This window comes from Syngnathoides biaculeatus, chromosome 15, assembly GCF_019802595.1.
Source record: "Syngnathoides biaculeatus isolate LvHL_M chromosome 15, ASM1980259v1, whole genome shotgun sequence".
NCBI classification, from domain to species: Eukaryota; Metazoa; Chordata; class Actinopteri; order Syngnathiformes; family Syngnathidae; genus Syngnathoides; species Syngnathoides biaculeatus.
Window position 1 is genome coordinate 8,934,041 of NC_084654.1, and position 23,460 is coordinate 8,957,500.

The 23,460-nt window shown below is 40.6% G+C and overlaps 2 protein-coding genes and 1 long non-coding RNA gene across 5 annotated transcripts in view; 1 reads left to right on the plus strand and 2 right to left on the minus strand.

Annotated features, from left to right (window-relative positions):
• Nucleotides 1–3,196, minus strand: part of LOC133512938 (peroxidasin) — a 62,787-nt gene extending 59,591 nt beyond the window's left edge. For both annotated transcript variants that reach the window (XM_061843040.1, XM_061843039.1), the window contains exon 1: nucleotides 2,911–3,196. In XM_061843040.1, the coding sequence (XP_061699024.1) occupies nucleotides 2,911–3,164 (254 nt within the window). In that variant the 5' untranslated portion in view covers nucleotides 3,165–3,196. The remainder of the gene's footprint in view (nucleotides 1–2,910) is intronic.
• Nucleotides 2,526–16,862, plus strand: LOC133512942 (uncharacterized). 2 transcript variants are annotated; one of them, XR_009798345.1, is made up of 3 exons: nucleotides 2,526–2,796; nucleotides 16,275–16,313; nucleotides 16,723–16,862. It is a non-coding gene; the product is annotated as an uncharacterized LOC133512942 (long non-coding RNA). The 2 variants fall into 2 exon arrangements; XR_009798344.1 differs by lacking the exon at nucleotides 2,526–2,796 and adding an exon at nucleotides 3,143–3,267.
• Nucleotides 10,233–23,460, minus strand: part of myt1lb (myelin transcription factor 1-like, b) — a 133,543-nt gene continuing 120,315 nt past the window's right edge. The window contains exons 13-23 of the mRNA XM_061843043.1: nucleotides 22,950–23,068; nucleotides 22,365–22,427; nucleotides 21,784–21,852; nucleotides 21,004–21,066; nucleotides 20,809–20,892; nucleotides 18,427–18,648; nucleotides 16,727–16,821; nucleotides 16,200–16,303; nucleotides 15,976–16,119; nucleotides 14,898–14,960; nucleotides 10,233–12,815 (exon numbers count right to left, since the gene is read on the minus strand). Coding sequence (XP_061699027.1) covers nucleotides 12,678–12,815; nucleotides 14,898–14,960; nucleotides 15,976–16,119; nucleotides 16,200–16,303; nucleotides 16,727–16,821; nucleotides 18,427–18,648; nucleotides 20,809–20,892; nucleotides 21,004–21,066; nucleotides 21,784–21,852; nucleotides 22,365–22,427; nucleotides 22,950–23,068 — 1,164 coding nt within the window. The 3' untranslated portion in view covers nucleotides 10,233–12,677. The remainder of the gene's footprint in view (nucleotides 12,816–14,897; nucleotides 14,961–15,975; nucleotides 16,120–16,199; nucleotides 16,304–16,726; nucleotides 16,822–18,426; nucleotides 18,649–20,808; nucleotides 20,893–21,003; nucleotides 21,067–21,783; nucleotides 21,853–22,364; nucleotides 22,428–22,949; nucleotides 23,069–23,460) is intronic.

A 23,460-nucleotide genomic window follows, 5' to 3' on the forward strand; every position in this document is an offset into this window, starting at 1 on the left:
GGAATAGATCAGGCTGCCATTGTTTAAGGAGTACAAAACAGCCTCGGATGACAGTGACGGCGGTGCAAACCCCTGGCAAAAAAACTCATCCAATCTATATGATTCACATAAAGGGCCTTTTTTTAGTTAAAAACAGTGAATTTTGCTGAAAGGCCACTAATTTGCATGGAGGAAACGTGGACATTGGTGAAAAGAATTGACTGCTAGACACGTCATGAATCTGATGGTGATAAACAGTCAACGTGCATATACAGAAAAAGAACAATTCTGCACATTTAATATTGATTAAAATACAATGCATTTCTATTTTACTAATACATTTTTTAATACTTTCTCCCAATTTAGAATAAAAAAATACTACTTTTCAAATGAAAATCATTACAATTGGCTAACTACCTAAACATTATAGCTATTTGTTCCTACAGTATATTTGAAAGGGGAGTGCTTGAGCACGTACATTCAGTACATTTTAATTGAATCCACCCCGATGCATGTTTTTGCAGGGCCAACAGACTTTTTTTTCGACATCTCCCCTGCATAGGGTCAGCTGTGTGGAATACAAGGCTGTCATGTATTCATGTCTTGAACTCACGACGGACTGGAGAAGTGGTTAGTGGCCAAGACTTCAAAGGGAAGCTTACAAGTATGAAAGCATTCAGGAAATAAAGTGCGCTTGTGTTGTTGTATCAACCCTGCAATAGATTTTAGACATCCTGCATGAACACCTAAACAATACTCTCATTGCTGTGGCAAGGGATGGGAGGGGCTGAGGTGTGCTGTGTGTGTCAGCTGGGCTGGGCTGGAACATGAGTTCACTGCGAGGCTGTCATGGGCTGACCCCAGATGTTAGAGGATAAGGCCATTTTCTGCTGCGGTGGCTCAAGCTGACTAAGATGCCTCTTTGTCCTCCGGCTTCCCGGCAGAATGGAACTATTAATAGGTCTGTGCATTGACAACTACATCACAGTGCCAACTCGACACAAAGGCGGCAATGTATTTGAAGAGCTGCCTTGATTGGCAGCTGTACTGCCTCCAGTGTGAAAAGGGGAGCTATTCAGCCGGGCCTAAAGCACTTAGTCTCAAAGGGGTTCAGTAGAAGTCAATTTCTGTCTTGTAAAAGACAATCTCTGACATCACGAATTGACGGCTCCGCAAAAGACATTTACTCGCCGTTGCCATCCTGTACACTGTATTTGAATCCAAAAGCTACTTTATTTTTAGTTTTGTCATGGGACACGTAATGCCCTCAGACTACAAGACAAATTTGCTCTTTCACAATTGCACTATGTCATACTATTGCAATAAAATATTGTTTTCAAATACCACTGCATCACATTTTTTTAAAAATAATAACTGGGCTTCATTTTGTCAACTCTATTGTGACCGGACACACTCACTACGATAGAGACAATGAAAATAATGGAACATGCTGTGTATTTGTAAGAACAAAAGGGGGAGAAACGTATGTTGGTTGTCATCAGTGCTCGGGAGAGGACATTCGTTGAAAGATTGTAAGAGGTATTTTCACATACTTTTTATATGATACGGCTCACAAGAAGGCAACAAAATGTTATGTAGCCTAGCAATCTTGTTCTAGCAATGACAGTTGTAAGCGAACATGCAGATTTTGTGTGTGTCCAGTAATTTAATAACAATAAGGTAATTTCATTAGTCAGTTACCACCCAGTATTTCTGTCATGTTGTAATGTTGGTTAGACATGATACGTGAATACGGGGCCTGACTAGAACAGTGATTTCCAACCTTTATCGAGCCAAGGCACATATTTTACAAATGAATAATCTCACATCGCACCAACAACCAAAAAGTAAAAAAAAAGTGGATACAATAATTACAGTATGAACCTCCTCCGTTCTAATAGAAGACATTTTTTCTGTCACTAAGCCTGACTGGCATAAAAAGATGAACAAAGACATTTATTGTAAATGTAATTTTTGAGTAATTGAGTAGACAATTATACGTAGTAAATTGACAATTTAAATGGACAATTGCTCAATCTTGTGATTGAATCGGTGACTGGTTGTTTATTTATTTATTTTATTTGCTGATTCGCCCGCAAAATCCTGATTGTGTATGTAAAGCCGAGTAGCCTTTTCAGAGAGTGCCATTTACAAATAGAGTTACCATTCTTTTCTCAAGCTTCTATCTGCAATTGGTGTTGGGTTTCCCAAAACAATATCAATCGTTATCTGGCAAAAAGAGTAAAACTTTGCGTCTAAAGTAGTTCCATTAAAAGTTACACCCAATCGACAGGACACTGTTACCCTGAAAGTACAATACTAGACATTGTATGTTTATTGCTGAGAGTACAGAAATGCTCTGGACAGCCAAGAGACGTGTTTCACAAATAGAGTATTCTTTACCTAAAGCGTAATGTACAACAGAAGGGAAAAATACTCAACAAAACAAGGAAACACACAGCTCCATACCAATATCTGAATTCCACAGTAGCAACCGGTCAGTAGTGTCTTCGAAACTTGCAAATTCAAGCAGCCTACACGAGTTCGAGGCTGGAAGCCCCCGCGGGCAGACTCTCACACTCGACATGATTGTTCTTCACCAGCTGTGTGACCCCCAAACCCCTGACCATTAACTCCCCCGGCCAACACCAAAACCACCAGCAGGTGTTGTGCAAAACTTCCTGGGACATTTTTTTTTGCAAAAGATACCACCTCTTTCCAATGAATTTGTGCGCATTTCAACGTCAAATGAGAGGTCCGATGAAGTTTGTTCCGCCACCACAACTTCAATAACAAAGACACCGAGAACTACTAAAGGTGACCACGAGGTTTCAAATGTGGGAGCAAAGGGGTTCTGTTAGTAAGGTGAATCTTCCCGGTACCGTTGCAGCGTAAGGAAAGTGGGGGGGGAATGGAACTGCTGCTACTTACAGAATGGTGGTCTGGGGAGAGACAGCCGGTACCGTTTCCAGATTAAGATGCATGCATCGCACGGTGGTTCGGAAACATAAACAGCGACTCGGGCAACAGAGAACCGACTGGGGTCCGCTCGCGAGCAACAGGCAAGCCGCGGTGAGTAGTAGACGCGGACAGAGGAGGTGGGCAGCCCGCTGCGCCATTTCTAGCTGTGAGCCCGACAGTACGGCACAGCACAGCAGAAGACGACGCTCACGCGCAGCGCGCATGCACGCGCAGCCGTAAGACAGAAAAGCAGTGCAACTGTCGCACTGGTTTGTTTACTTACGTCATTGAAGCCCACAGCAGCTGCTCGCGGACTCTTTGGACTAAGTAAGTCATCGTCCCCCATAAATAAATAAAATAAAAAAAAATCAATTAATAAATACTTGGCACTCCAACTAACATAATCATAAAATACAGTAGTGTAATGGGCCCAAGTATTCATCTAAAACAAAACAGTAATTTCATGCCTATAAAAGGAAATGGGATGTTATTGAAAGGCACTGTAACATTATGGACAGTTTTGAGCATTAACTCTGAGTTTGAATATAGGAACAAAAACAAATTGTTAATAGTGATTCCTTTATAAATTGAAATAATATGTTTAATAAGAAATGAAAGATCAAAAGTACTGTAAACATATTGGATTTACTGTGAAAGTTAAAGTCACCTGAACTGCAGTTCAAATGTACTGTATTACGTGAAAAGTGAAAAATATACCTGAAGTTTCATCGGGTGAAACGGTGATGCTACTGGTTAGGGCATCTGCCTTACAGTTCTGGGGACCGGGGTTCAAATCCCAGCCCCACGTCTCTGGAGTTTGCATGTTGTTCCCGTTCCTGCATTGGTTTTTCAAACATAGCCTCAAAAATGTTGGTGTGTCCCGCACAAGATGGAGCCAATTTCAGCACCACACTTTGGAATCACTGATCCATAGATATGATTGTGAATGCAACTAGTGTATAATCAATCTGTGCCCTCCGATTCTCCTCTTAGGCAGTCGATGGTGTACCCAGCCTCTCACCCAAACTCAGCTGGGATACGCTCCAGCTCAACCACAACACTAACGAGGATAAGTTCTGCTAGGAGATGGATAGATAGTGAAAAAAGAAAGGCCTACAGCACATTTTGATATTTGGAACATTACCCACTTGCATAGGAAGTAAAGAACCAATGGTATTCTGAACCAACAGAACTCAGGGACTTGGTGCTACAGATATTTTGCAACTCTTACGAAATAATTACAGCAATGTTCAAGTAGTGGATCATAGATACAGATACGAATGGATGTTAAATGTCAACAGTGACTTCAACTCAGGGCACTCAGGGAACTTTGTCAATATTCCAAAACTGCCCTGACTTCTCTTCAACATCAAGTTCTTCATTTTTGCATGTAATAGATTTTAACCTTTAATCCTTTGGATAAGTCCAAAGAACTTGACGTCTGTGGCTTCAACTTAATTAGCCCGGAAATGACAATCTGAAATACTATTTAAGCAAAATTATGTCTGTGCAAAATTGTAACAAGCATTGGTGCTCAGAAACAGTGTCTTCTTCTTCTTCTTTTCCTTTCGGCTTGTCCCGTTAGGGGTCGCCACAGCGTGTCATCTTTTTCCATCTTAGCCTATCTTCTGCATCTTCCGCTCTAACCCCAACTGTCCTCATGTCTTCCCTCACCACATCCAGAAACCTTCTCTTTGGTCTTCCTCTCGCTCTTTTGCCTGGCAGCTCCATCCTTAGCACCCTTCCACCAATTTACTCACTCTCTTGCCTCTGAACATGTCCAAACCATCGAAGTCTGCTCTCTCGAATCTTGTCTCCAAAACATCCAACTTTGGCTGTCCCTCTAATGAGCTCATTTCTAATCCTATCCATCCTGCTCACTCCGAGCGAGAACCTCAACATCTTCATTTCTGCTACCTCCAGTTCTGCTTCCTGTTGTTTCTTCAGTGCCACCGTCTCTAATCCGTACATCATGGCCGGCCTCACCACTGTTTTGTAAACTTTGCCCTTCATCCAAGCAGAGACTCTTCTGTCACATAACACACCAGACACCTTTCGCCAGCTGTTCCAACCTGCTTGGACCCGTTTCTTTACTTCCTTCCCACACTCATCATTGTTCTGGATTGTTGACCCTAAATATTTGAAGTCCTCCACCCTCGCTATCGCTTCTCCCTGTAGCCTCTCTCTTCCCCCTCCGTCTTTCTCATTCACACACATATATTCTGTTTTACTTTGGCTAATCTTCATTCCTCTCCTTTCCAGTGCATGTCTCCATCTTTCTAATTGTTCCTCTGCATGCTCCCTGCTTTCACTGCATATCACAATATCATCTGCGAACATCATGGTCCAAGGGGATTCCAGTCTAACCTCATCTGTCAGCCTATCCATTACCACTGCAAACAGAAAGGGGCTCAGAGCTGATCCCTGATGCAGTCCCACCTCCACCTTAAATTATTCTGTCACTCCTAAGGTACACCTCACCATTGTTCTGCTGCCATCATACATGTCCTGTACTATTTTAACATACTTCTCTGCCATACCAGACTTACGCATTCAGTACCACAGTTCCTCTCTTGGTACTCTGTCATAGGCTTTCTCTAGATCCACAAAGACACAATGTAGCTCCTTCTGACCTTCTCTGTACTTTTCCACGAGCATCCTCAAGGCAAATAATGCATCTGTGGTACTCTTTCTAGGCATGAAACCATACTGTTGCTCGCAGATACTTATTTCTGTCCTGAGTGTAGTCTCCACTACTCTTTCCCATAACTTCATTGTGTGGCTCATCAACTTTATTCCTCTATAATTCCCACAGCTCTGAACATCCCCTTTGTTCTTAAAAATGGGAACTAGAACACTTTTCCTCCATTCTTCAGGCATCTTTTCGCCCGCTAGTATTCTGTTGAATAAGTTGACCAAAAACTCCACAGCCATCTCTCCAAATTGCTTCCATACCTATACCGGTATGTCATCAGGACCAACGGCCTTTCCATTTTTCATCCTTTGTAGTGCCTTTCTGACTTCCCCCTTACTAATCATTGCCACTTCCTGGTCCTTCACACTTGCCTCTTCAACTCTTCCTTCTCTCTCATTTTCTCCATTCATCAACTTCTCAACGTATTCTTTTCATCTATTTAGCACACTACTGGCACCAGTCAACACATTTCCATCTCTATCCTTAATCACCCTTACCTGCTGCACATCCTTCCCATTGCTATCCCTCTGTCTGGCCAACCTGTAGAGATCCTTTTCTCCTTTCATGTCTAACTTGGCGTGCATATCGTCATACCTCTTGTTTAGGCTTCGCCACCTCTATCTTTGCCCTAGGTCGCATCTCGATGTACTCCTTTCGCCTCTCCTCAGTCCTCTCAGTGTCCCACTTCTTCTTCGCTAATCTTTTTCCTTGTATGACTCCCTGTATTTTGGGGTTCCACCACCAAGTCTCCTTCTCCCCTTTCCCACCAGAAGACACAGCAAGTACTCTCCTGCCTGTCTCTCTGATTACCTTGGCTGTCGTAGTCCAGTCTTCCAGGAGCTTCTGCTGTCCATCGAGAGCCTGTCTCACCTCTTTCCGAAAGGCTGCACAACATTCTTCCTTTGTCAGCTTCCACCACATGGTTCTCTGCTCTACTTTTGTCTTCTTAATCTTCCTACCCATCACCAGAGTCATTCTACACACCACCATCCTATGCTGTCGAGCTACACTCTCCCCTACCATTACTTTACAGTCAGTAATCTCCTTCAGATTAGAATGTCTGCACAAAATATAATCCATCTGCATGCTTCTACCTCCACTCTTGTAGGTCACTATATGTTCCTCCCTCTTCTGGAAATAAGTGTTCACTACAGCCATCTCCATCCTTTTTACAAAGTCCACCACCATCAGTCCCTCAAAGTTCCTTTCCTGGATGCCGTACTTACCCATCACTTCTTCATCGCCCCTGTTTCCTTTACCAATATGTCCATTACAATCTGCACCAATCACAACTCTCTCGCTATCTGGGATGCTCAGAACTACTTCATCTAGTTCCTTCCAGAGTTTCTCTTTCAACTCTAGGTCACATCCTACCTGTGGGGAATAGCCGCTAACCACATTATACATAACACCCTCAATTTGAAATTTTAGTCTCATCACTCGATCTGATACTCTTTTCACCTCCAAGACATTCTTAGCCAGCTCTTCCTTTAAAATAACCCCTACTCCATTTCTCTTCCCATCTACTCCGTGGTAGAATAAATTAAACCCTGCTCCTAAACTTCTAGCCTTACTACCTTTCCACCTGCTCTCTTGGATGCACAGTTCATCAACCTTTCTCCTAATCATTATGTCAACCAACTCCTGGGCTTTTCCTGTCATAGTCCCAACATTCAAAGTCCCTACACTCAGTTGTAGGATCTGTGCATTCCTCTTTTTTCTTCTGACGATGGATCCGGTTTCCTCTTCTTTGTCTTTGAGCCACAGTAGCTGAATTTCCACCGACGCCCTGCAGGTTAGCAGTGCCGGGGGCGGGCGTTGTTAACCCGGGCCACGACCAATCCGGTATGGGATTCTTTAGATGAACGCTCATATTTGTTTGGCACAGTTTTTACGCCGGATGCCCGTCCTGACCCAACCCTCTGCATTTATCCAGGCTTGGGACCGGCCTACAGATTGCACTGGTTTGTGCCCCCATAGGGCTGCATTGCTCAGATTCAGTGTAATTTACTTTAATTTAATCATGGTCCATTTTAGGAGATAAAGTTCAAACAAGACATCATTTAACATCATAAGTGCAAAATCCATCATCCCGTTTGCATTGTTTGTTTGTCATCCTGTTATTAAACGTGTTGGGGGGACACAACAGTGCTGGTCTCAATGAAGAACAGGAAACATCTGTGAATGTACTCATCTAACTGCGTTCATTGTGACACAGATTGAAAAAACATGTTAACAGCCCTTTTGTTACACTTTGTTGGAGTCACAGGGATTGAAATGTCACAGTTCAAAAGTAAATTACCATCTGGCCCAAGTGGGGTGTAAATGCTGAATGTGCTGTAATCCAATTTTTGTAATCTATTAGGCTGGTACGAACAAAAAATGACTGTATAAAAACAAACAAATGCTTTTTATGAATCATTTCTCACTTTCAAAAGAACTGGAATTGACTTTTTATCATCAGGTTACTACAATAAACTGCGGGTTTCCTATCAAGAGGCCTGCTAGTGTTGTACAGTTTGTATTTCCTGACATCTTCTGGCGAATTGATGAACTGTATTGTGCTCCACACAGGCACTTATTCATTTCTTCTAGGAATTAAGAGTCACCTCTGGATCCATCCATCCACCCATCCATCCATCCATCCATCCATCCATCCATCCATCCATCCATCCATCCATCCATCCATCCATCCATCCATCCATCCATCCATCATCCATCCATCCATCCATCCATCCATCCATCCATCCATCCATCCATACACCCATTTTCTTAGTCGCCTATCCTCACAAAGGGTCACGGGAGTGTTGTAGCTTATCCCAGGCCAGCCAATAGAGACAAGCAACAGTCACAATCACACCTAGGGGCAATTTAGAGTGTCCAATTAAAGTTCCACTGACATGAAATGCATGATTTGTATGTTTTTAATTAAAAAAAAAACAAAGGCAGTCAGAATAGACCCATCTGTATTTTCACCACAAAACATGATTTTGACGAACATGGCTTTTGTAACTCTTGCCATGAAAATCCTCTCGAGAGATTTGTTTTGGAGAAGGTAGCTCTTTGTTCCTTCATGTTAGGCAAAACGCCAGCTCGTTGTATTGCTCTATATTGTTCGAACACTCGGGAGAATGGATTTACTCTTCATACGTATGTTTTCAAAAGACCCGGTTCGTCGTGAAAAATGGATTGGACAGGTGCAAAGGCCGAGAACTTCTTGGGTTCCAAATAACAGGTTGGTGTGTATAGAGCTACTAAAAAAAATAATAGTTGGGGGGCTGTGTAATCCTTTCAGAACGTAACAAAAGATCCGCATTCGTAAGTCAGGGGTGTTAAATGTGTTGATGTGCGCGTGGACACCACGTCCGCCTGGTCACGTGATGAACACCGCCGACGGATGAAGAACACCGCCGATGGTGGCGGTGATAAACAATCCCGCCGACGATGGCGCACTCAGCCGCAAGTGACAACAACGCTGTAAAGTAGCCTGGCTCGGTGCCACGACGAACCACCCCAGCACGGCGCTGCAATAAGCCACCGAAGCTGTGACTGCGCCGCTGTGGCTCATCGCGTTCAGGCCACGGCGTTGCCGTCGCTCGCGGCTGAGTACGCTACATACTGTCATACTGTAGGGGAGTCTGTTGTTAGTTAGAAAAAATCCGCATATCATCTAAATATGGCTCGAAACGATTGAGTAATAGTTCCCCGGTCACTTCATTCAATTGTGAGATGTTCTCTTCTTCGAAAAGAGCTTCCGTGTCAGAACAAAATCCCCAAATCTCTGTTGCTCCTTTCCCATAGCAGGCGCCACTCTGTGTTTTCAATGGCGAATGTCCCAGTGTGACATCTGCTGATGACGTTGCAGGCAATATGGCTACCACTTCGATGTCAAGTGAGACTTCCACAACTTTGCGCATGGATGATACGCTCTCCGCTCATTTGTTTTTTCGTATAGACATTGAAGTTAATGTTATATGTATTTTTTATTACAATATCTATTTTAGAATGTTTATAGGCATGTCATTTCGGCTTTAATGTTGCATGTTTTTTGGATGTGGGACGAAACGCGAGTGACCAGAGAAAACCCACGCAGGTACGAGGAGAACATACAAACTCAGCCCACAGGTGGGGCCAGGATTTGAACCCCAGTCCTTCGGCCAACGCTTGACAGTCGCGCCACCGTGCTGCCCAAATTAAGAGCAATTTCTTGGAAATGAGCAAGGTGTCCTTGTGGTTAACATGTGCCTCACCGTTTTGAGGTCGAGGGCTTGAGTCTTCGCTTTGGCCTTGCTGTGAAGGTATTGCATGTTCTCCGCACCCTTGTGGCTACAAGCAGTCTCCAATGCGATCTATTGCCCCATAATATTTACAGCCCTTCTCAAATCATTGCTTGCTTTTCTGTCCAGAATGGTCTGAGAATAAAAATTATTTTATTATCTGATGAAGTTTAAAATGTTGATTAAAGTTGATGCTGCTCCATTAAGTAAATAAAAGACTGTTCACGCCAATTGACAGTCAGTGCACTTCCAATTAGAGACTTTATGGAGAATTATGAGTAGAAAAATGAAAAGAATGTGAGGCAATTTACAGGCCTCTGGCAACACATTTTTCTTTATTCGAGTAAGATGTGTCAACATCCAGCATGACAAAAATTGTACAAAGTTCACAATTTATAAAGGAAATATCACAGCAACTTGTGATCCCACACATTTATAGCAAAATTAAAATGTCAACAAATCCATGCTGTGTCGTACAAAAATAAATCAAACTTCAGTTCCACAGAGAGCACAATAGTTTATACAAAATCCAGTCTTTGTTCATTGTCATTGAAACCCATCTCAAAATTAAATGGTGCAAATAAAGTAATAAACTCTGACGATCTAACATTTTAAAAAAAATTAAAAGTCATCATTCTAAATACGTGGCAACCTTTTTGTGTTCCCTATAGATAGTCACAGATAACTCTTCAGATTTGTTATTTACGTACCGATGTCAGATGAGCAGTTTGTGCTTTAATAATCCCTTTTTCCATTTTGACTGATAATGACAATTCATCAAATAAAACAAAAATTGTACTAGCAATTACTCTACTGAAGCATCACTATATTGGCAAAAAGCTGCAGACACAATGCCATGGAAAAAGGCAAATGCAGTTATGGGTGATGGGCAGGAGATGATCCTGGCAACGGACGGCAAAGTTCATTCAATGAGATTCAGCTGCATTTGCTCAGGACGAGTCATATTCTGATGACCACTAACAAGTAGAACAATAGAATGGAGCGGTGCACACAGTCACGCTGGGTGTGTGATGCTGGATTGTATCACTCTCAAAAGGTCTTGTTTCACCAGGCCTTTGTTGTCTTCTGCTTCTTCTTTTTCTTTTTTTTTAGACCTTGAATTGATTAATTTCTTAATTCCTTTGTACAGTGATTAGATATAAAGTGCTGCTGGGGGATAACGTCATCTTCCTAAAACATAGCCAAAATGAACATTGATTTTTTATTTTATTTTTTTTTTTACAATAGCCTACAGTCCAACTGTTATGTTTATAGTCATCTTATTCCCTGTTCTTCCTTCTTCAGTGGTACTTAATCCACACAGTGACTCCAAGTTCTTAGTTGCTCCAATCGTGTGCCAAAGAGGTCACCTGTAAAAATTGCACGTCGCCATATGTAAGGAATATCTTCAAGGACAAGTGCAAATAGTCGACTGGCACATACACGGGGACAGTGACCCTGTAAGTCCTTCTGTCTATAAATACTCTTTACAAAACCCTCCTTTTCGTCTCTCGGGTACTGCTTTTAGTTCTGTAAGAACATCAAAACATGGAAACGAAGGCGTCCCTGTGCAAAATATTACAGAAAAAGCGGAACAAACATTTCACTTTGACAACTCAACAATTAGATTCCTCCCACGTTTTAAAAAACTTTTTTTTTGTACTAAAAGATTTGTATAAAAAATTCACTATTTTACATAGCTATATGAAAAAGATTAGTGTCACCCCACTTTGTCTATAAACAAGAAATTGCATATACCCTATGTTTTGTTCCTTTGCAGATTGTAACTCTTAACCACGATAAAGAAATGATTTATTTTTCATATTGCTGACAAATTTTTGATTCAAGCAACATAATTTGGATTTAATAGGAGGATATGAGTGATATTTTGAGATCGTTGTTTATACATTTAGAATTGAGATTAGATGACAAGATGCATGTGACCGGACAATGCACATACACTGTTCCCTTGGGAATTAATTTGGTCTCCTAAATAATAAAATGGGATCTCCACCATCAGGTTTCCGTGTAATGATGTTTACAATATAACTGCTCATACATACATTCATACATACTGTACATCCGGTCAGTTGCCCCCCTCCAGATTCCTTTACAGCACCAAGTACAAATCCCCCCTCCCGCTTCGGCTACACTTTTTTTTTTTATAATAAAACAAAACACTAATTTTCAAGCATTGTCAAAAAATAAAGCAATTTGCAAGCCAGCTCTTGCCCTTGAACACTCCACGAGCAAGACGAGAAAAAAAAAAATTGAAAACCACTTGTTGAGGCAAAAGAAAAAAAAATTGTTGTTTCCTCTTCAAGAGTTTTTGTTCCTTTATATCACTGTCCAGCTCATCGAAAATGCTCTGTGGTCAAGCAATAAAAAGAATTCATGTTCCGTTAGTATCAGCTTACTGTTCAGTGGTATACACTAAAATGTGCATAAATGAGCAGATAGAAACATTACATGACACTGTCAGCTCATATGAAAACGTACAAAATGTCCTCAAAAACTATTTTGCTGTTTATGCTGCTTTTGTGTTCTTCGTCAAAGCAAGACCCCCGAAAAGAAAAAGAAATTGTTTTAACGTCTCTTGCCAAGCATAATACCTCTCTTTTTCTTAAAGTATTCATAATATATAACACTGTACATTATAAGTAACTGCTCTGCACCAAGAAAATGGAATCTTCGTCCCAACTGAGGATTCTGAGACACGGCCCACATCTTGCAGGGATGAACATGAGGCTGCCTTTGCTAAATGGTTACACTTGGATCCCTTGGACCGCCTGCTTGATGTTGTCCAACAAGGCTTTGTTTTCTGGACCATGGTACTGGTCCTGGGTTGTGTACATGTCCGTTAGGGAAGTGACATAGGCATCAAAGTTTTGTTCAATTGGCTCCTGGAGGTCCAAAAACACAAGATGAAGCAATTAGAGGAACGGACTCAACCTTGCATGTAAATATACGGGGTGGGGCAAACATAGCCTTATTATACAAGTATAGAAGTATGGTTTGGAATATTACCTAGAGCTTCCAACACCTGATCGTAATTAAATTTTTAAAAATGCTTAACTCATTCACTGCCATCCCTCTCTGTTTCAATGTATTTTGGCATCTACAGCTTAAACAAAACATCCAGATCTAAAATGTGAAACACTGTAAACTTGCTTTTGTCCTACCCTTAATAATTGACCCCTCCGTAGAAATTGCGTGGGCCGCGTCGCTGACCAATCAGAGGCCAGAGATGTGCCTAAACCACGCCCCTTGTTGTCGTCCAGCATAACCTCAGACAAAGTCACATGGTTGAGTAGAGCTTTTGTTTGCGTTTTATCACGTCTTAGGGATCCTTACCAATAGATATGGTGAAGAGGTGTAGTCACGGCCTTTGTAATAGTGACGACAGGTATCTTGATAGGCTACTTGGTGGAGTTCAATTTGTACCCTTTCCAAAACCGAAGACCGAGTAGGAAAAATGTCTTCGATGGATCAAACTTTGTGGAAGACGGCATGATCAACTGAATCCACCTAAAATCAACCGGAACAGAAGACCGAGTACGAAAAATCTCTTCGATGGATCAAACTTTGTGGAAGATCGCATGACCAACTGAATCCATCTAAAATCAACCGGAACAGATATGTTTGCATGAAGGTAAGCCCTATATTTGATTTTCAATACATGTCTCATATAAATGAATTAGCAGTTCTTCGCTTGCATAACATAGCTACGTGTGAATGATTGACACACTTGATCTGTGTTGAGCGATACTTTGCGACGACCTGACTGCACAAACGTGTCTCTTTGTTGGCGGCTAGCGAGCTAAGCTAAACCGGACTAGCGAGTCCTAAAAGCCTTCGACGTGCACCGAGACACCAAGACTGAAGGAAGGATGTTTGAGGACACTAAAGTAGTGATTGTCATACTCGGTCGGGACTTATGTAGGTTCGGCACTAATTCAAGAATAATTATTGAGGGGAGCGCGTGACGTTACACAAAGAAGACGAGAGAAACAACTCGTAAATGAAGCCTCGCCTTCTTCTTTTCCTTCATACGGCGGTTCACAAACGGCTATACAGATACACATACAGATTCTGCACACAAGTGGGATAGGTAACACGAAAATAGGAAACTGTCAATGACGAATTCGTCTTTGGGTTATAATATATAATATTATGTGGCTTCTCGATCTTCCTCTGACTCCAGAAAGATCTCGCGCAAATATCAATGGTTTCTCCACCGATATGCATGGAAATACCATTGAAATACCCCTCCCTGAAATACTTCAAGCGCCGCTGTCTGCTCTTCAACGATATTTCACTATTCGGTAAGAATGCGAGTGAAAAATCAGCTGGTAAATCGGACAATTTCGCTCTCGACTTTTCTTCCTGCGACGCCATTTTGTCTAATGTTTGTCTGAGGTTAGCAACAGTGGGGTGACGTGACTTCAGGAGGTGTGGTTAAGTGCCCTGTACGGAGGGGTCAATTGTGAACTGATTAGGGCAATTTACAGACATCTATCAGAGGATATTAACCAGTAGTTAATTAAATTACTTAATGATTAAATAAGTGCATAAATAAGTGCATTAAGGTTCTTGTGGTAGGCTTCACAGCGCGATATTGGTCAGCAAGTCTACCCGAGTACTGAGGTAGAAAAAAGAATGCATCGTTGGATGGTCTTGACTCAAGTAACAGAAATCCAAATCATTAGGGAAAGTAAACCAAACAAAGTGAACTAAATAAAAGAGAACCTTCCCTATCAATTGCTGATGGATTGTTCACAAGTCTTGTTTGCCATGCTTTTCATATTTCATCTGATCATCTCATTCATTCGTATGATGTCCTTTTTTGATTATTTGTTAGTTCTCTTGTTTCCGTGCAGTCCAGACAACAGTTGCTTGGTTTTGTATTGTTTTTAAAATTACAGTTTAGTATACAGCATAGAATATACAGTTTATGGGAGGGTATGAAAACAACCAAGACTTACTTGCTGGTGGAGCTGTAAGCAGCTGTTAGTCCGAAGAAGAGGTTCTTTGTGTGCCAACGGTTTCTGTGGAAATAACGAAATTACAGGCTGTTAACATGTTTTTTTTAACAAAGTTTTATATGAAATAAAAAATTTTTATATACTTAACTTGTATTCCCTTAGCATTTACCACTTTTGTAACAAAGAGACAGCTACAGCATATACTGTAGTATCCCCACTTAAAAAGAAGTAAAATCAAAATTTTCAAAATTAGCTTAATGAGACGACAATAAGTTCTGGGAGGTCAGCTACTTTGTTCACAGCTATTGAACAGTATTCCTCTCTCTTTGGAGCTTCGGCATGCTTGTATAGACTTTCTGATAATCTAATGGAGTTGCGTTGAATGCTAAATGAGTGACTTCTCAGGGGAAAAAATAACAATAACTACAAAATATAACTCCCTAGTGACTAAATATTGCATGCAAATGCTCATAGCCCATGCCACTGAGTCAGGATAACAAAAAGAAATGAACTATGTTGTTGGTTAAAGGCCTCTTTATACTCTCACGCACAGTTTTGAAAATATACTGAAGTTCTTCTCCAAGTCAGAGGTGTCACTATCGCTGGCTTTTTGGGTTATTTCCGGTAGCTGTTCTACTTTCTGCTACAAAGCAACAGCAATGGCCACCATGGAACAGTGTCTGCTTGAACAAATGGATCTGAATGATCTGATGCGTTTAATTATGGAGGACCACATACATAGGTCACATGATGTTGTCGACTGCGCGGGAGTACAAAGAGGCCTTAACACATTATAGTAGTGATAAAATGCAAAATGTTCCCTATAATACCTGTAAGCTATAAAGAAATGACACCAAAGCCCTCTCATTGGATGAACAGATTTTAAATAAGTCGAGTAGTAATGCAAGAATAAAGAATGGGAGAAAAAAGAAAGAACGAAATCGAAGAGCATTTCTATTTTTACAAACACACAACAGCACTAATGTGAATACATAATTGTAAGCATTCACACAATCAAGCCTCTCTGCAATGACTATGAACTGCAACTGTCTAGCTTGCCGCTCCTTGGGGCCCTTACCATATGGGGGAGCTGGGCATTAGCTAAACTGTTAACCAGTGACTGGCTGAGGTTGGCCAGCTCATGCAGGAGAGAGTCATTTTGCTGTTCAATCACCTTGTTTTCCTCCTCCATGGACTTCAAGTTGGACTCCATGGTGGTGATCTGAGGAGAGAAAAGGCCACGAGGTTTACCCAGATGACTTGTATATTTTAGCCGGTCGAGTGAACAGTTAAAAGTGTTACCTGAGTTCTGAGTTTGATCATGTCTGCTTCCACTTGTGAATTTGAGTCACTTAAGTCTTTGATTTCTTCATCCAGGTGTTTGAGCTCCTCTTCGTGATCCAACCCTGCAGAGCGGTAAGTCACACGTTAGTACAAAGGCCCCACAAAAGCCCAACATATTACATCAGACTTCACATTTGATAGGGGTCATTAAAATGACATATTCAAACTATGCAGTAATGAATTATGAAGGACATTATGAGACACAGTCTTCACCGCTATGAAATATTTGACACGGATCATTTTAGTCAATTAAAGGAAAAAAGAATCTCAGACAACTTTGGATTATGATCTTCTCTCATCAATTATGAGCATCTAAAATTCCGGCAAAAGTTAAGTGTCAGCGTTATGTAGCGCAGTTAATCAATGTTAGATTTTTGTGGAGACTACTTCTGGATTGGTGTCCCTCCTGTCCTTATTAACAACTTGTGCTAAAACAATTATAGTCAACACATTTTGTTGTGAATGTAACCCATGGTTGTAGGTACCATTGCTGCTTCGCTGCTGCTTCATTGTGAGCATGTCCACTCCGGAGAGCCTAGCTTTCCTCATCGCGGAGGTGGCACGTGGACAGCCTGACAGACTGCAAAAGCAATTACATATACAATGTTTTATTCAGTCCATATTCTGCAACACACACACGCACCAGAGTTAGCACAGCACATACTGCAGTACGGTGGGCAAATATGATGATGAGGTTGTACAGTTTGGAAGTTGACCAAAATTTGCTGGAAAATAAATAAATAAATCTCAGTTCTCATTTGGTTGCAAATTGTCAACGGAAAACGCTGTTAGCAATTTGTTGATTGCCAACAGGCACAGATTTCCTTTGCTTAATTGTGCTGCATTTGGCCTATGTGTTCAGTGGATGTGGGTGTAATGTCTAATGGTAATCTATTCGACCCTTGAAGTAATCTAATGAACATCCACTTTAATATAATATAATGTATTCTATTCTAATCCTATCATTAAAAATAGATCCTTACCATTGAAATGATACAAGTATTAGTACAATTTCATTGTATTTTATTTTGTTTTGTGTATTATATGGTATGTAATTGTTATGGAAATAATGAATTTTTCAAAATAATTGATGTGTGGAAATTGTAAATCCCTACTTTGGCTAATTGGACTGAAAACGATTTGGGAAGGACATACTTTTCAAAGTTCCAAAACTTACATGGAACCATTAAAGGAACTCACATCCATCCAGCCAGCCATCAAGCCTTCAAGCCATCCAGCCATTTATTTTTGTCACACCTGTCCTCATTTGGTTGAGCCTGACATCTGTTCTAGCTGACATTGAGGAGAGGGACGGTCGACTGTTCTGATCGCTAGTCAATCACAGGGCACATGGTCAAAAAACCCTTCACGTACGCATTCACAACTTCAGGCTATTTATTTAGATTCTTCCATTAAACTTAAATGCATTTTTGGCTGGAGTATTGGTAGTGGTGGTAGGGGATTTGGCCAAAATCAGACATTTAAAATAAAACATTTATCCATCCAAGGTGGAGCTGACTTTGGGCAAAGGGCAGTGTACACCCTGAAATGGTCACCAGGCGATCACGGGGTACATATAGAGGAAAAGTTTCTAACACTCACTTTCACCTGTACGGATATTCTTAACATGCATATTTTTTGAATATCCCCTCCTCCCCAAATGTAATCTGTATAATATATATATATATATATATATATATATATATATATATATATATATATATATATATATATATTTTCATAGATTTTGTTCCATTCCATGACTGTGTCCCACTTGTCGTTTGAACTGTTTTCCACATGTAGACAGACAAGACTCACACTCACAATCACACTTTCGGCAAATTTAGAGTGCCCAATTAATGTTGCATGTTTTTGGGATGTGGGAGGAAACCGGAAAACTCCAGACAGGCGGGGCCTCAAAATGGTGAGGTCAATGCTCTACAACTACTGCACCGTGCCGCCACATAGATTTCAAATTATATTAATTTATTTGACAACAGAGTTAAGAAAAAGTTTTTTTTATGGTGTAAAACAGCTTTACTTAATAAGAATAGATGTATCTATTGTCATACTTATGGTGGCCTGGAAGTGGAAAACAATATTGTCTGTCACAGCTTTCCATTTGAGTCAACGGATACTGCTAATAGAGTACTTAATTCATGTCATAAATGAAGTGAATTAGTACCTCCGGTGCGTCAGGAAGCTGCCGCTGACGTGACCTGAACCGTCGCAGCCCGGCGTGGGGCAGGACATTCCCTCCGTCTTGCCAGACTTCCACGTGAACTGGATGCCATTTAGGTAGCCGTCTTTTTGTCTCTTGGCTGCTATGGGACATCCTGATGCACTTCTGTGGGATGCATACTTTCCTGTCACATGACCCTGACCATCACAACCAGGAACAGGACACCTGCCGGGTCAAGAGTCAAACATGCACAGAGGACACATGCTAATAGTTCTATTGATCTGGATTGTTCCATCACATTTATAGTATTTACAATGGCCTTTCACGGTATTTTGATGTTGACGCAGATGTACTGTATTTTTTTCATTTTTTTTTTTTACACAAAATAGGGCTCCCTATAGCATCTATTACTCTATTCTCCTATGATTGATTAATTTATAGATTTATCTAATACCACTACAATAAGTGTAGATTATGACTCGTACTGTATATGTTCTTTAGTTAAATAATTATGACACTAAATTATTATGCTGAAGTCGACACCCGCATCATTTTAATTAATGAATACAGACTGACATTTTTTTTTCCAACAGGGGAATTAAAATAATGAAAGTGAGGTGGTACGTTTATATCCTACTTGATCTCTCTCCTGTGACAACATCTCGACTTTCATCTGAATAACTACAAGGATACCCTTTTGAACAAGAAATTTGTTGATGCGCATTTTGCTGATTATCACTTTAAGGTGAACCTCAGATGAGTGCTATACCTTCTTCAAACATTTCTAATATGTCTGTTACATGCTCTGAAATATTTGTATCCAGCAAAGCTTTCATGTGCAAAAACAAAGAGAGTCATTACGCCGAGTGTTCATATTGGGCATTTGCCTCACACGACGCAGCAGCTGTTTGATGTTTGATATGTGTATTGATAAAAACACCATAAGAAAAACAAAAGCACATTTCTTTGCATAAAAATTAATGTCATCTCACCAGCACGTGTTTCATTTAATTCATGGCACTGCTTTGACAATCTAAGGCCCATAATGACTTTTTCCACAGGACCACATCAATCATTTACAAACTCAAAATCCAGAGAAGTGGGGATGTTGTGTAAAATGTATATAGAAAATCACAATACGATTGTTTAAAAATCGTCTTTGACTAACATCCATTCATTTTTCAATACAGCTCATCCTCACTAGAGGCAACTATCTTCAGGCAGGAGGCTGGGCACACCCTGAACTGGGAGCCAGCCAATCGCAAGGCACAACAAACAACCTTTTGGACTCATATTCACACCTATGGGCAATGTATTTTTTAGTTAACCTAGTGCGTCGAGAAAACCCATCCAGGCACAGGGAGTATATGCAAACTCCACACAGCCGGGGCTGGGAATTTAACCCTGGTCTTCAAAACTGTGGTGCAGATGCCCTCACCAGACATCTAGCGTGCCACCAACCTACAGAATATCCAATTAAAAACACTACAAAGTCAAGATGTTTAGTCTGACTTGACTTGACTTTTTTTTTACTTCCCTTCCTTTTCATTTGAGCCCTGCAACATGGCTGGGCCAAGAGCACGTGACTGAGGGCACAAATTATTAAAGCTTTTGAGATGGAATTCTTTCCCAATATTGCTTGATATATGACTTCAGTTGCATTCACATTTATTGACATTTTAGTGTTTATTTAAACTAACGTGCATGTTTTTAGAATGTGGAAGGAAGCCAAAGCACCCAGAGATATCCCACATAATCAGGAGGAGACCATGCATTAAAACTTCACACAGGAAGGCTGGAACCAGTATTCGACCCCCTCACTTCAGAACTGTGTGCCAGACATGCTAACCACGTGACCACTATGCTGCCATAATTCATAATAACATTCTGAAAGATTTGATGGTGTCCATTTAGATATCCTATTTCAATGCGGGTCAATCGTTGTAGCAGTAATAGTTGGGATGCGTCACCCTTCCAAATTCATTTTGAGAAGAAGGAGGAAGAACAATTTCAGAATAGCCCAAGTCTGTTGTTTGTGTTCTGCACCACAAGAGAAATCAATTTGGCTGCAGGAGTGAGGCCTGGAGAAGCACACTGAGGGATTTAGGTAACTTCCAATCAATCTCTCCCTGCCTGTCTGCTTGCCAATGACTCCTCTCACCCTGTGGTTCTGCAGGAACTCACCAAACACTGCAGGATCTTCCTCTCACCAAATGGCAAGATTCTAAAGTATCACCTTCAAGCCTCAACTCGTCAAGTTCAATTTGTCATTGTGTACATCTGTGCAAATTCAAGACCATTGTGTATTGTGCTGTATGTTTATTTTCATTCACAGCCCTATCTGGTCTGATTTATTTCTCATGTATCATGTCCATTTTAGGCTACCTGATAGGCTCTTGGTCTTCCTTGTTCTCTTTACTGTGGATGATCTTAATCCCACTTTTCCTGGCCCGTGGACACCCTGAGAGGCTGCATATAAAGTATCGCAAATGGTAAGAAGATATTAAAATATAAATATGACACCTTGGGTAAAAGAGCACAGTCAGCAAATGTATTTCCATAGAAGACAGTGTGGTGTACCTTCTGTGAGAGGCGTAGTTGCCAGTGATATGTCCCGAACCATCGCACCCTGGTGTCGGGCACCTGGGGCAGAAAACACAAAAAGGGCTCAGGGCCTAGCATCATCTTTCTACAAAAATGGAGGATGTACCCATTTTCATACAGTCCCCCACCAAAGTATTGGAAGAAAAGTGCTCTGCCACTGAATTGTTTACAACTCAAGGAAATGGAATTCTGAACTTTTGGATCATATTCATCTTTTGATCTACAACCAAAATGTCTTCAGGGTACAAGAAAAACAAAGGAATTGATCTATCTATCTATCTATCTATCTATCTATCTATCTATCTATCTATCTATCTATCTATCTATCTATCTATCTATCTATCTATCTATCTATCTATCTATCTATCTATCTATCTATCTATCTATCTATCTATCTATCTATCTATCTATCTATCTATCTATCTATCTATCTATCTATCTATCTATCTATCTCTATCTATCTGGTTATCACTGATCTCTTTAAATCTTTAAATATCTGCATGGGTGTACCAAAGCCTTTTTAACTTGTTATAAAAATAAAATGAGAAACTGCCTCTTAGTCGTGCACAACTGACACAATGAGGTGAAGATTTTAGAATTTAAATTCTGCTCTGGGAAATGTACAAAGCAACTATATTGGTTGTGGCAGTTGTGAAGAAGGACACTCCTTTAATCTCCTTCAATAATTATTATTTGAACTTTAAAATGAAGTGAATTAATACAGACTTAAACCACACAAGCCATCTCCCGCCTTACTTGAGCTCTTGCGCGTTGTTGGCCAGCATGCTCCGAATACTTTTATCAGCTAATGGACAACCTGAGAGACTGAGAAATACACCCAGACATTAGTAACAAAACATTGTTGAGGAATCCAAATAAGTGTAGTTCAACTCACACAAAGAAATACTACTTGAAAATGCAAAACGGTCATGACATGTTGAGAAGTTGTTGTTAGGTGCTATACTTGTGTCTGAACACCTAATTTACATTTAAAATAGTATGTGAGCGCACATACGTTTTAAAGATATGACTGGGTGAGGAAAGTGACGTGAGATCAAGTGTGAGTTCCAAACTAATAACTATTTATCATGCAACACTTGAGCTGTTGTACTCTGAACAATTAAAGCTGTGGTGCAAAAATAAATATCTGAGAAAATGTTTTTATTTGAAAGTTTTATTTATAATACTCCCTCTTTACTGAATTCAGCATTTAAACTGTTGTTAGAATAATTTGAGTCTGTTAATCTTCCGGATGTCAAAGGATTATTGACAGTATAGTTGAGGTAAGCTGAAAACAATAAATAGTAGGAGACCACCAGGAGAAAAGGAAGTCACACCTTCGATGTGAGGCGAAATTGCTCGTCAAGTGACCACTTCCATCACACCCCGGTGTGGGACATCTGTCACCGAAAAAATAGACAGATTTATAAGGCCAAAGGGAAGGAGAAGAAAATGTGAAAATTATAGAAAAGAGTGTTGATTGAGAGTTTTTGTTGGCTTTCATTGTTTCCAGTTTAGCTTCACTGTCTGTGATTCATGTCACGGTTGGAATACTGGATCCCGAGATAATTGTTATTTTAGTAGTGTAAGACAGAGGTCCAAATAGAGAAACTACAAGGAAACGACCCAATCTGCTTTTTTTTTTTTTTTTTTTTTTTTTTTTTGCTTACCAGTGTGAAAATAGGACTGATATACCAACTACCCATTTGTTGTAAGTTTTTAACTCGGGGAGAAAGGGTTACTGTGATTCAGTGTGGACTAATGGATATAAAGCATTAAAAAAATAGCAAGCACACTGAACAGGATGGGAAAGGGCAAGATAAGTGGTGCTCTGCAAATAATGATTGAATGGAGCTTAGATGGAGGGTGCAGGTGTGTACAGGCGTTTTCATGAGATGGAGTCATCGTCGGCTGACTCTTACGTTATCAGGTCCTTCTTACTCTCCTTGCACTGGGCGTACTTGGGTTTGGGACTGGGCATGTTCACATCTGTGGCGTAGGAACGATCGTCCAAAAGGTCTTGGAAGGGGTCCAGGTCATCCTGATGGAGAGAAATGATAGAAAAGCTAAGGAGAGATGATTGTCAGTTAAAAATAAGTTTTTTACTCCCTACTTCCACAACAAATAACAGTATAAGGAACCTGAGGCCCAAGAAGCCCAAAACCCTCTCTAACACCGCTTATAGATTATTAAATCCAGATAGAAGTTACATGTTCCATTTACATTCCATCCATTCTTTTGTTTTCTATTGCACTTGTCCTCATTGGGGTTGTGGCTGAGCTCGAGTCTTTCCCAGCTCGCAGACTTTGGAGGAGAGTGTGGTGCCCCTGAACTGGTTACCAACAACCATTCACATTTAGGGACAATTCTTTTGTAGTCCTTAACTAACCCAATATACTGATCGTCGTTTTCATAATGTAGGAGGAAGCTGGC